Genomic DNA, 12,718 nt, shown 5'->3' on the forward strand with positions numbered 1-12,718 from the left:
TTGATGTAGAAGGTTCTAACAGACGACACCAGAACACCTGATATGTCAATATACAGCTGCAGAGCAGAGAAGGGAAATGGAAAATGGAGAGATTATCAACTGGAAAAAAGCAGAAATGTGAAGAATCCGACACTAATCACTATGCAAACTCATTGGCGTGTTAGGACTTGGTACACTAATTCCCTGGCTGGACACTTAAGCATTTAGCCTGGTACAATATGTTTCAATGTTGTACGATACATGTACCTTGTTTCAATACTTTGTTTCAACATAATAATAAATATATTTATATATCTGCAAGCAGCAATGTCGGGGTTCAAGCTGTGAACTAAAAAAATCTTAACTGATCATGCAGTATTTTGGACTATTTCTAATGATGTTGACTACTTTAATACGTCTTCTTCTTCCAGAAGAACCAGATTTGGTATATAGCATCTATGGGACGCACGTCGTGAAATGTTCTTGGGCTTTTGCTCAAACAATATGGCCACTATGAGCCAATATGAGCCAATGAGCTTGCATTCATGTTTTTTTTTTTTTTTCCTGTCCAACAGCGTGACTATGGGTCCAAACTGAATTATACTTTATATAGGTTCCCTCTGCACATGTGCCAAATTTCATCACTCTTGAGTGAAACAGATCAAGAGATATAAACATGTGCCTGTTTATAGCAGCCATTGTGTGGTCCGTGTGAATGTGCTTGTATATGTTGAGTCTTCACAGTGTTTGGAACAAAGTTTTGTTACAATCGGAATATATCCATGACTGATTAATATGCGTTTATATATGCCAGACCACGCCCACATTAATGCTTATTGGTCAGTGTTCTTTTTAGGTAATAGTCTAGAAAGTATTGCGTTGGTCCGTAGATGCCACATATGAAGTTTCATGCAGATCTGGTCATTCCGTTGCCAGAGGACTAGCGTTTTAAGTGTTTTTTTTAACTCAATTCTAAATAGAGGAAAAGCCATCATGCCAGAGTTTATGGGTCCTACACGGAAATGTGTTTGACCTCTAGGTCAAACACAGTGAGGGGTGTGACTTTTCAACATTTTTCATTTTCAATCGCTTGTTAGAGCGCCACCATCTGTTCAATTTGCATGGCATAGCCCTGAACAAGGCAGGTAACCCGCTGTTTCTAGGCCGTCATTGTAAATAAGAATTTGTTCTTAACTGACTTGACTAGTTAAACAAAGGTCAAATTTAAAAAAATTAAATCAGAGGGTGTGGTCTTTTGGGCCTTTACCATTATGCTAGGTTGTAACCTCCTAAGCCAAACCATTTCACCGGGGAAATTTAGGGAAGGGTAATAACAACCAACAACAACAAATACAAAATGGGTTTCAGCAGTCAATAATATATTTATTTTATATAGGGCTTTTCATTCCAATCAATAATCTCAAAGTCACTTTGGAAAAAAACTAAACTATGTTGAATGCAATCTGGCAGGTCATTGTAGATGGTTTTCCACTGCTTCAGATTGTCTTGAAGCAGTTCAGAAAGGCATTAAGTAGCAGCAGCTTGAGCTGACGGAGCATCGATGATACAGAGAGAAAAGAGCTGAGGGAGCATCGATGAGACAGAGAGAAAAGAGCTGAGGGAGCATCGATGAGACAGAGAGAAAAGAGCTGACGGAGCATCGATGATACAGAGAGAAAAGAGCTGAGGGAGCATCGATGATACAGAGAGAAAAGAGCTGAGGGAGCATCGATGAGACAGAGAGAAAAGAGCTGAGGGAGCATCGATGATACAGAGAGAAAAGAGCTGAGGGAGCATCGATGAGACAGAGAGAAAAGAGCTGACGGAGCATCGATGAGACAGAGAGAAAAGAGCTGAGGGAGCATCGATGAGACAGAGAGAAAAGAGCTGAGGGAACATGGATGATACAGACAGGCAGTGAGAAACGACCGTCAGATAGGGTGGGAGACGGACCTGGAGCTCTTCATCAGGCACGTTGTCTCCTCCCCTCCTCCTCCGTAGGTAGGCTGATCATCAGCTGTCAAAGTGTCGCACCCACCTAAAAAAAGCGCTAGAAAAGACCACCCCACCAGGACAGTAGTCTGGAACAGCTCCTACGAGGCGAGCCTGTCTATTATCTATCCTAGAAGGGTTGTAGTGTGTTAGTGGGAGGGTTGTAGTGTGTTAGTGGAAGGGTTGTAGTGTGGGAGGGTTGTAGTGTGTTAGTGGAAGGGTTGTAGTGTGGAAGGGTTGTAGTGTGTTAGTGTGGAAGGGTTGTAGTGTGTTAGTGTGGAAGGGTTGTAGTGTGTTAGTGGGAGGGTTGTAGTGTGTTAGTGTGGAAGGGTTGTAGTGTGGAAGGGTTGTAGTGTGGAAGGGTTGTAGTGTGTTAGTGTGGAAGGGTTGTAGTGTGGAAGGGTTGTAGTGTGGAAGGGTTGTAGTGTGTTAGTGTGGAAGGGTTGTAGTGTGGAAGGGTTGTAGTGTGGAAGGGTTGTAGTGTGGAAGGGTTGTAGTGTGTTAGTGGAAGGGTTGTAGTGTGTTAGGGGAGGGTTGTAGTGTGGAAGGGTTGTAGTGTGGAAGGGTTGTAGTGTGTTAGTGGGAAGGGTTGTAGTGTGGAAGGGTTGTAGTGTGTTAGTGGGAGGGTTGTAGTGTGGAAGGATTGTAGTGTGTGGGAGGGTTGTAGTGTGTTAGTGTGGAAGGGTTGTAGTGTGTTAGTGGGAGGGTTGTAGTGTGTTAGTGGGAAGGGTTGTAGTGTGGAAGGGTTGAAGTGTGTTAGTGGGAGGGTTGTAGTGTGTTAGTGGGAGGGTTGTAGTGTGGAAGGGTTGTAGTGTGGAAGGGTTGTAGTGTGTTAGTGGGAGGGTTGTAGTGTGTTAGTGGAAGGGTTGTAGTGTGGAAGGGTTGTAGTGTGTTAGTGGGAGGGTTGTAGTGTGTTAGTGGGAGGGTTGTAGTGTGGAAGGGTTGTAGTGTGTTAGTGGGAGGGTTGTAGTGTGGAAGGGTTGTAGTGTGGAAGGGTTGTAGTGTTTTAGTGTGGAAGGGTTGTAGTGTGGAAGGGTTGTAGTGTTTTAGTGTGGAAGGGTTGTAGTGTGTTAGTGGGAGGGTTGTAGTGTGGAAGGGTTGTAGTGTGGAAGGGTTGTAGTGTTTTAGTGTGGAAGGGTTGTAGTGTGGAAGGGTTGTAGTGTTTTAGTGTGGAAGGGTTGTAGTGTGTTAGTGGAAGGGTTGTAGTGTGGAAGGGTTGTAGTGTGTTAGTGGGAGGGTTGTAGTGTGTTAGTGTGGAAGGGTTGTAGTGTGGAAGGGTTGTAGTGTGGAAGGGTTGTAGTGTGGAAGGGTTGTAGTGTGGAAGGGTTGTAGTGTGGAAGGGTTGTAGTGTGGAAGGGTTGTAGTGTGTTAGTGGGAGGGTTGTAGTGTGGAAGGGTTGTAGTGTGTTAGTGGGAGGGTTGTAGTGTGGAAGGGTTGTAGTGTGGAAGGGTTGTAGTGTGTTAGTGGAAGGGTTGTAGTGTGTTAGTGGGAGGGTTGTAGTGTGTTAGTGGGAGGGTTGTAGTGTGGAAGGGTTGTAGTGTGTTAGTGTGGAAGGGTTGTAGTGTGTTAGTGGGAGGGTTGTAGTGTGTTAGTGGGAGGGTTGTAGTGTGGAAGGATTGTAGTGTGGAAGGGTTGTAGTGTGGAAGGGTTGTAGTGTGGAAGGGTTGTAGTGTGGGAGGGTTGTAGTGTGGAAGGGTTGCAGTGTGGAAGGGTTGTAGTGTGGAAGGGTTGTAGTGTGGGAGGGTTGTAGTGTGGAAGGGTTGCAGTGTGGAAGGGTTGTAGTGTGTTAGTGGGAGGGTTGTAGTGTGTTAGTGGGAGGGTTGTAGTGTGGAAGGATTGTAGTGTGGAAGGGTTGTAGTGTGGAAGGGTTGTAGTGTGGAAGGGTTGTAGTGTGGGAGGGTTGTAGTGTGGAAGGGTTGCAGTGTGGAAGGGTTGTAGTGTGTTAGTGGGAGGGTTGTAGTGTGTTAGTGGGAGGATTGTAGTGTGGAAGGATTGTAGTGTGGAAGGGTTGTAGTGTGGAAGGGTTGTAGTGTGGAAGGGTTGTAGTGTGGGAGGGTTGTAGTGTGGAAGGGTTGCAGTGTGGAAGGGTTGTAGTGTGTTAGTGGGAGGGTTGTAGTGTGGAAGGGTTGTAGTGTGTTAGTGGGAGGGTTGTAGTGTGGAAGGGTTGTAGTGTGGTAGGGTTGTAGTGTGGAAGGGTTGTAGTGTGGAAGGGTTGTAGTGTGGAGGGTTGTAGTGTGGGAGGGTTGTAGTGTGGAAGGGTTGTAGTGTGGAAGGGTTGTAGTGTTGTAGTGTGTTAGTGTGGGAGGGTTGTAGTGTGTTAGTGGGAGGGTTGTAGTGTGGAAGGGTTGTAGTGTGTTAGTGTGGGAGGGTTGTAGTGTGGAAGGGTTGTAGTGTGGAAGGGTTGTGGTGTGTTAGTGGGAGGGTTGTAGTGTGTTAGTGGGAGGGTTGTAGTGTGGAAGGGTTGTAGTGTGGAAGGGTTGTAGTGTGTTAGTGGGAGGGTTGTAGTGTGGAAGGGTTGTAGTGTGGAAGGGTTGTAGTGTGGAAGGGTTGTAGTGTGGAAGGGTTGTAGTGTGGAAGGGTTGTAGTGTGGGTGGGTAGTGTGGAAGGGTTGTTAGTGTGGAAGGGTTGTAGTGTGTTAGTGGGAGGGTTGTAGTGTGGAAGGGTTGTAGTGTGTTAGTGTGGGAGGGTTGTAGTGTGTTAGTGGAAGGGTTGTAGTGTGGAAGGGTTGTAGTGTGGAAGGGTTGTAGTGTGGAAGGGTTGTAGTGTGGAAGGGTTGTAGTGTGTTAGTGGGAGGGTTGTAGTGTGGAAGGGTTGTAGTGTGTTAGTGTGGGAGGGTTGTAGTGTGTTAGTGGAAGGGTTGTAGTGTGGAAGGGTTGTAGTGTGGAAGGGTTGTAGTGTGGAAGGGTTGTAGTGTGGGAAGAGTTGTAGTGTGTTAGTGGGAGGGTTGTTAGTGTGTTAGTGGAAGGGTTGTAGTGTGGAAGGGTTGTAGTGTGGAAGGGTTGTAGTGTGTTAGTGGGAGGGTTGTAGTGTGGAAGGGTTGTAGTGTGGAAGGGTTGTAGTGTGTTAGTGTGGAAGGGTTGTAGTGTGTTAGTGGGAGGGTTGTATTGTGTTAAGGGAGGGTTGTAGTGTGGAAGGGTTGTAGTGTGTTAGTGTGGAAGGGTTGTAGTGTATTAGTGGGAGGGTTGTAGTGTGTTAGTGTGGAAGGGTTGTAGTGTGTTAGTGGGAGGATTGTAGTGTGGAAGGATTGTAGTGTGGAAGGGTTGTTGTGTGGAAGGGTTGTAGTGTGGAAGGGTTGTAGTGTGGGAGGGTTGTAGTGTGGAAGGGTTGTAGTGTTGTAGTGTGTTAGTGGGAGGGTTGTAGTGTGTTAGTGTGGAAGGGTTGTATTGGAAGGGTTGTAGTGTGGAAGGGTTGTAGTGTGTTAGTGGGAGGGTTGTAGTGTGTTAGTGTGGAAGGGTTGTAGTGTGGAAGGGTTGTAGTGTGGAAGGGTTGTAGTGTGGGAGGGTTGTAGTGTGGAAGGGTTGTAGTGTGGAAGGGTTGTAGTGTGGAAGGGTTGTAGTGTGTTAGTGGGAGGGTTGTAGTGTGGAAGGGTTGTAGTGTGGAAGGGTTGTAGTGTGTTAGTGGGAGGGTTGTAGTGTGGAAGGGTTGTAGTGTGTTAGTGGAAGGGTTGTAGTGTGGAAGGGTTGTAGTGTGGAAGGGTTGTAGTGTGGGAGAGTTGTAGTGTGTTAGTGGGAGGGTTGTAGTGTGTTAGTGGGAGGGTTGTAGTGTGGAAGGGTTGTAGTGTGTTAGTGTGGGAGGGTTGTAGTGGAAGGGTTGTAGTGTGGGAGGGTTGTAGTGTGTTAGTGTGGAAGGGTTGTAGTGTGTTAGTGGGAGGGTTGTAGTGTGGAAGGGTTGTAGTGTGTTAGTGTGGAAGGGTTGTAGTGTGGAAGGGTTGTAGTGTGTTAGTGTGGAAGGGTTGTAGTGTGGAAGGGTTGTAGTGTGTTAGTGGGAGGGTTGTAGTGTGGAAGGGTTGTAGTGTGTTAGTGTGGAAGGGTTGTAGTGTGTTAGTGTGGAAGGGTTGTAGTGTGTTAGTGTGGAAGGGTTGTAGTGTGGAAGGGTTGTAGTGTGGAAGGGTTGTAGTGTGGAAGGGTTGTAGTGTGTTAGTGGGAGGGTTGTAGTGTGGAAGGGTTGTAGTGTGTTAGTGTGGAAGGGTTGTAGTGTGGAAGGGTTGTAGTGTGGAAGGGTTGTAGTGTGGGAGGGTTGTAGTGTGTTAGTGGGAGGGTTGTAGTGTGGAAGGGTTGTAGTGTGTTAGTGTGGAAGGGTTGTAGTGTGTTAGTGTGGAAGGGTTGTAGTGTGTTAGTGGGAGGGTTGTAGTGTGGAAGGGTTGTAGTGTGTTAGTGTGGAAGGGTTGTAGTGTGTTAGTGTGGAAGGGTTGTAGTGTGTTAGTGTGGGAGGGTTGTAGTGTGTTAGTGGGAGGGTTGTAGTGTGTTAGTGTGGAAGGGTTGTAGTGTGGAAGGGTTGTAGTGTGGAAGGGTTGTAGTGTGTTAGTGGGAGGGTTGTAGTGTGGAAGGGTTGTAGTGTGTTAGTGTGGAAGGGTTGTAGTGTGGAAGGGTTGTAGTGTGTTAGTGTGGAAGGGTTGTAGTGTGCGTGTGGGAACATCTAAAACATTCAAGAGATCTTAATTGGCTTGAAGGGAAATGCAGGCTGGCTTTCAGAAACAACGTTAAAAATACACACAGAACACACACTACATGTCCCTTCCACTCTTCTGAACACACACACACACACACACTCACACAGTCATCCATCCCTTCCACACTCACTGTTATCCTCTCTTCCTCTGGTTAATTCAGGAGGAGTCTGAAGTTGATTTCCAGCGGTATCCGTCCACCAGCCTGCCGGACCTGGTCAGTACCTGCGCCTCGTCTTCTTCCTCCTCTGCTTCTCCCAGCGACAATCAGGAGAACATGGAACCTCATCACAGGCACGGAGTTTGGGAGGACCTCGCAGCCGGCAGCCTCAGCCTCTCTCGGTCTCGACCTACCACAGTACGTGCAGTACGTGTGTGTTTACAGTGTTTGTCTCTTGTGTTTAGGTGTGGAAGTCTGTCCGGTCTCTTTCTCTCTCGATGTGGGTGTGTTTTGAGACTATGAGCTATAACAACTGTGCTGGATCTCTACCTGCTTAGAGCTACAAACACTTTCCCTCTGATATCTGTAGAGGATGTCCTGTATCTGTCCTTCATCTTCTGCTTCACTACGTTCTCTTGAACTAGTCCAAATCTTCAAATCAAATCAAATGTTATTTGTCAAATGCTTGGTAAACAACAGGTGTAGACTAACAGTGAAATGTTTGGTAAACAACAGGTGTAGACTAACAGTGAAATGTTTGGTAAACAACAGGTGTAGACTAACAGGGAAATGCTTGGTAAACAACAGGTGTAGACTAACAGAAACAACAGGTGTAGACTAACAGGAAATGTTTGGTAAACAACAGGTAAACAACAGGTGTAGACTAACAGTGAAATGTTTGGTAAACAACAGGTGTAGACTAACAGGGAAATGCTTGGTAAACAACAGGTGTAGACTAACAGGGAAATGCTTAGACTTTACTGGGCCCTTCCCAACAACGCAGAAAGAAAGAAAATAGAGAAATAATTAAAAAAGAAAATTATAACATGAGGAATAAATACACAATGAGTAACGATAACTTGCCGAAAATACACGGGGTACCAGTACTGAGTCGATGTGCAGGGGTGCGAGGTAATTGAGGTACATAATGTATGTACAGTACACATAGGTAGGGGTACAGTGACTAGGCAACAGGATAGATAATAGACAGTAACAGCAGTATACTGTAGGTAGGGGTAAAGGATAGATAATAGACAGTAACAGTATACTGTAGGTAGGGGTAAAGGATAGATAATAGACAGTAACAGCAGTATACTGTAGGTAGGGGTAAAGGATAGATAATAGACAGTAACAGCAGTATACTGTAGGTAGGGGTAAAGGATAGATAATAGACATACACTTTCAGATCAGATGAGGTCTGACCTGAACACCACCTTACCCTTCAGATCAGATAAGGTCTGACCTGAACACCACCTTACCCTTCAGATCAGATGAGGTCTGAACTGAACACCACCTTACCTTTCAGATCAGATGAGGTCTGAACTGAACACCACCTTACCTTTCAGATCAGATGAGGTCTGAACTGAACACCACCTTACCTTTCAGATCAGATGAGGTCTGAACTGAACACCACCTTACCTTTCAGATCAGATGAGGTCTGACCTGAACACCACCTTACCTTTCAGATCAGATGAGGTCTGAACTGAACACCACCTTACCTTTCAGATCAGATGAGGTCTGACCTGAACACCACCTTACCTTTCAGATCAGATGAGGTCTGAACTGAACACCACCTTACCTTTCAGATCAGATAAGGTCTGACCTGAACACCACCTTACCTTTCAGATCAGATGAGGTCTGAACTGAACACCACCTTACCTTTCAGATCAGATGAGGTCTGAACTGAACACCACCTTACCTTTCAGATCAGATGAGGTCTGAACTGAACACCACCTTACCTTTCAGATCAGATGAGGTCTGACCTGAACACCACCTTACCCTTCAGATCAGATAAGGTCTGACCTGAACACCACCTTACCCTTCAGATCAGATGAGGTCTGAACTGAACACCACCTTACCTTTCAGATCACAAAGTGGGCTTCTATGTAGCAATTATCACTTTATTAATGTGCAAATCACTTCAATTCATCCTGGCTCGCCTGGCTGGCTGGCATGGTTTCTGTTGAGCTTCCCTCCCCTTGTCTTGCTGTTAGTCCTATTATGATAATTATTTTCCTACCTTCCTCTACCACATGGTATCTCCCCTTCCTCCACCACATGGTATCTCCCATCCTCCACCACATGGTATCTCCCCTTCCTCCACCACATGGTATCTCCCATCCTCCACCACATGGTATCTCCCATCCTCCACCACATGGTATCTCTCCTTCCTCCACCACATGGTATCTCCCATCCTCTACCACATGGTATCTCCCATCCTCCACCACATGGTATCTCCCCTTCCTCCTCCACATGGTATCTCCCATCCTCCACCACATGGTATCTCCCATCCTCCACCATGTGGTATCTCCCATCCTCTACCACATGGTATCTCCCATCCTCCACCACATGGTATCTCTCCTTCCTCCTCCACATGGTATCTCCCATCCTCCACCACATGGTATCTCCCATCCTCCACCACGTGGTATCTCCCATCCTCCACCACATGGAATCTCCCCTTCCTCCACCACATGTTATCTCCCATCCTCCACCACATGGTATCTCCCATCCTACACCACATGGTATCTCCCATCCTCCACCACATGGTATCTCCCATCCTCCACCACATGGTATCTCCCATCCTCCACCACATGGAATCTCCCCTTCCTCCACCACATGGTATCTCCCCTTCCTCCACCACATGGGGGTAAAGGATATAATAGACAGTCTCCCATCCTCCACCACATGGTATCTCCCATCCTACACCACATGGTATCTCCCATCCTCCACCACATGGTATCTCCCATCCTACACCACATGGTATCTCCCATCCTCCACCACATGGTATCTCCCCTTCCTCCACCACATGGTATCTCCCATCCTCCACCACATGGTATCTCCCATCCTCCACCACATGGTATCTCTCCTTCCTCCACCACATGGTATCTCCCATCCTCTACCACATGGTATCTCCCATCCTCCACCACATGGTATCTCCCCTTCCTCCTCCACATGGTATCTCCCATCCTCCACCACATGGTATCTCCCATCCTCCACCATGTGGTATCTCCCATCCTCTACCACATGGTATCTCCCATCCTCCACCACATGGTATCTCTCCTTCCTCCTCCACATGGTATCTCCCATCCTCCACCACATGGTATCTCCCATCCTCCACCACATGGTATCTCCCCTTCCTCCACCACATGGTATCTCCCATCCTCCTCCACATGGTATCTCCCATCCTCCACCACATGTTATCTCCCATCCTCCACCACATGGTATCTCCCATCCTACACCACATGGTATCTCCCATCCTCCACCACATGGTATCTCCCATCCTCCACCACATGGTATCTCCCATCCTCCACCACATGGAATCTCCCCTTCCTCCACCACATGGTATCTCCCCTTCCTCCACCACATGGTATCTCCCATCCTCCACCACATGGTATCTCCCATCCTACACCACATGGTATCTCCCATCCTCCACCACATGGTATCTCCCATCCTACACCACATGGTATCTCCCATCCTCCACCACATGGTATCTCCCCTTCCTCCACCACATGGTATCTCCCATCCTCCACCACATGGTATCTCCCATCCTCCACCACATGGTATCTCTCCTTCCTCCACCACATGGTATCTCCCATCCTCTACCACATGGTATCTCCCATCCTCCACCACATGGTATCTCCCCTTCCTCCTCCACATGGTATCTCCCATCCTCCACCACATGGTATCTCCCATCCTCCACCATGTGGTATCTCCCATCCTCTACCACATGGTATCTCCCATCCTCCACCACATGGTATCTCTCCTTCCTCCTCCACATGGTATCTCCCATCCTCCACCACATGGTATCTCCCATCCTCCACCACATGGAATCTCCCCTTCCTCCACCACATGTTATCTCCCATCCTCCACCACATGGTATCTCCCATCCTACACCACATGGTATCTCCCATCCTCCACCACATGGTATCTCCCATCCTCCACCACATGGTATATCCCATCCTCCACCACATGGAATCTCCCCTTCCTCCACCACATGGTATCTCCCCTTCCTCCACCACATGGTATCTCCCATCCTCCACCACATGGTATCTCCCATCCTACACCACATGGTATCTCCCATCCTCCACCACATGGTATCTCCCATCCTCCACCACATGGTATCTCCCATCCTCCACCACATGGTATCTCCCATCCTCCACCACATGTTATCTCCCATCCTCCACCACATGGTATCTCCCATCCTCCACCACATGGTATCTCCCTTCCTCCTCCACATGGTATCTCCCATCCTCCACCACATGGTATCTCCCATCCTCCACCACATGGTATCTCCCATCCTCCACCACATGGTATCTCCCATCCTCCAACACATGGTATCTCCCATCCTCCACCACATGGTATCTCCCATCCTCCTCCACATGGTATCTCCCATCCTCCACCACATGGTATCTCCCATCCTCCACCACATGGTATCTCCCATCCTCCACCACATGTTATCTCCCATCCTCCACCACATGGAATCTCCCATCCTCCACCACATGGCATACAGGTATAGCTCAGTACTACAGTAGTACACTAGTGGTTGAATATAATACAGGAAACATCATACAGTTGAATAATGCTGAACTCACAAATACTAAAAAGGGATTTACAACAGTTCATTAAATGAACACCCTGTGAAAAACCTGGCTGTCTTTAATTTACGGTGCATTCTTAAAGTACAATACGCCATAATGAGAAAGCAAAAACAGGTTTTTAGAAATGTAGCTAATTTATTAAAAATAAAAATCTGAAATATTACATTTACATAAGTATTCAGACCCTTTACTCAGTACTTTGTTGAAGCATCTTTGGCAGCGATTACATCATTGAGACTTCTTGGGTATGACGTTACAAGCTTGGCACACCTGTATTTAGGGAGTTTCTCCCATTCTTCTCTGCAGATCCTCTCAAGCTCTGTCAGGTTGGATGGGGAGCGTTGCTGCACAGCTATTTTCAGGTCTCTCCAGAGACTTGTTCTGAAGCCACTCCTGCGTTGTCTTGGCTGTGTGCTTAGGGTTGTTGTCCTGTTGGAAGGTGAACCTTCACTCCAGTCTAAGGTCCTGAGTGCTATGGAGTAGGTTTTCATCAAGGATCTCTCTGTACTTTTCTCCGTTAATCTTTCCCTCGATCCTGACTAATCTCCCGGTCCCTGCTGCTGAAAGACATCCCCACAGTGATGCACCATGCTTCACTGTAGGGATTTCTTCAAGATGTGACGCTTGGCATTCAGGCCAAAGAGTTCAATCTTGGTTTCCTCAGACCAGAGAATCTTGTTTCTTATTGTATGAGAGTCCTTTGACCTTTTGGCAAACTCATCCCCACAGCATGATGCTGCCACCACCATGCTTCACTGTAGGGATGGTGCCAGTTTCTTCAAGATGTGACGCTTGGCATTCAGGCCAAAGAGTTCAATCTTGGTTTCCTCAGACCAGAGAATCTTGTTTCTTATTGTATGAGAGTCCTTTAGTCCACCGGTAAATAGCCCACCCAATTTACCTACCTCATCCACATACTGTTTATATTTATTTACTTTTCTGCTCTTTTGCACACCAGTATCTCTACCTGTACATGACCATCTGATCATTTATCACTCCAGTGTTAATCTGCTAAATTGTAATTATTTGCCTACCTCCTCATGCCTTTTGCACACACTGTATATAGACTCCCCCTTTGTTTTCTACTGTGTTATTGACTTGTTAATTGTTTACTCCATGTGTAACTCTGTGTTGTCTGTTCACACTGCTATGCTTTATCTTGGCCAGGTCGCAGTTGTAAATGATAACTTGTTCTCAACTAGCCTACCTGGTTAAATAAAGGTTAAATAAAAAAACAAAAAAACAGCTATATGCTAGTTTCTCTTGAACTAGTCTAACAGCTATATGCTAGTCTTTCTTGAACTAGTCCAACAGCTTGTTGTA

General features: G+C 46.7%; 1 protein-coding gene across 1 annotated transcript in view; it reads left to right on the forward strand.

Moving 5' to 3' along the window:
- The window catches only part of LOC112262507 (PDZ domain-containing protein 2), a 242,216-nt gene that overhangs the window by 123,011 nt on the left and 106,487 nt on the right, over positions 1-12,718 (forward strand). Inside the window, exon 6 of the mRNA XM_042331146.1 lies at positions 6,801-6,995. Coding sequence (XP_042187080.1) covers positions 6,801-6,995 — 195 coding nt within the window. The remainder of the gene's footprint in view (positions 1-6,800; positions 6,996-12,718) is intronic.

The sequence above is a fragment of the Oncorhynchus tshawytscha genome, linkage group LG12 (assembly GCF_018296145.1).
Source record: "Oncorhynchus tshawytscha isolate Ot180627B linkage group LG12, Otsh_v2.0, whole genome shotgun sequence".
In the NCBI taxonomy this organism is placed as follows: domain Eukaryota; kingdom Metazoa; phylum Chordata; class Actinopteri; order Salmoniformes; family Salmonidae; genus Oncorhynchus; species Oncorhynchus tshawytscha.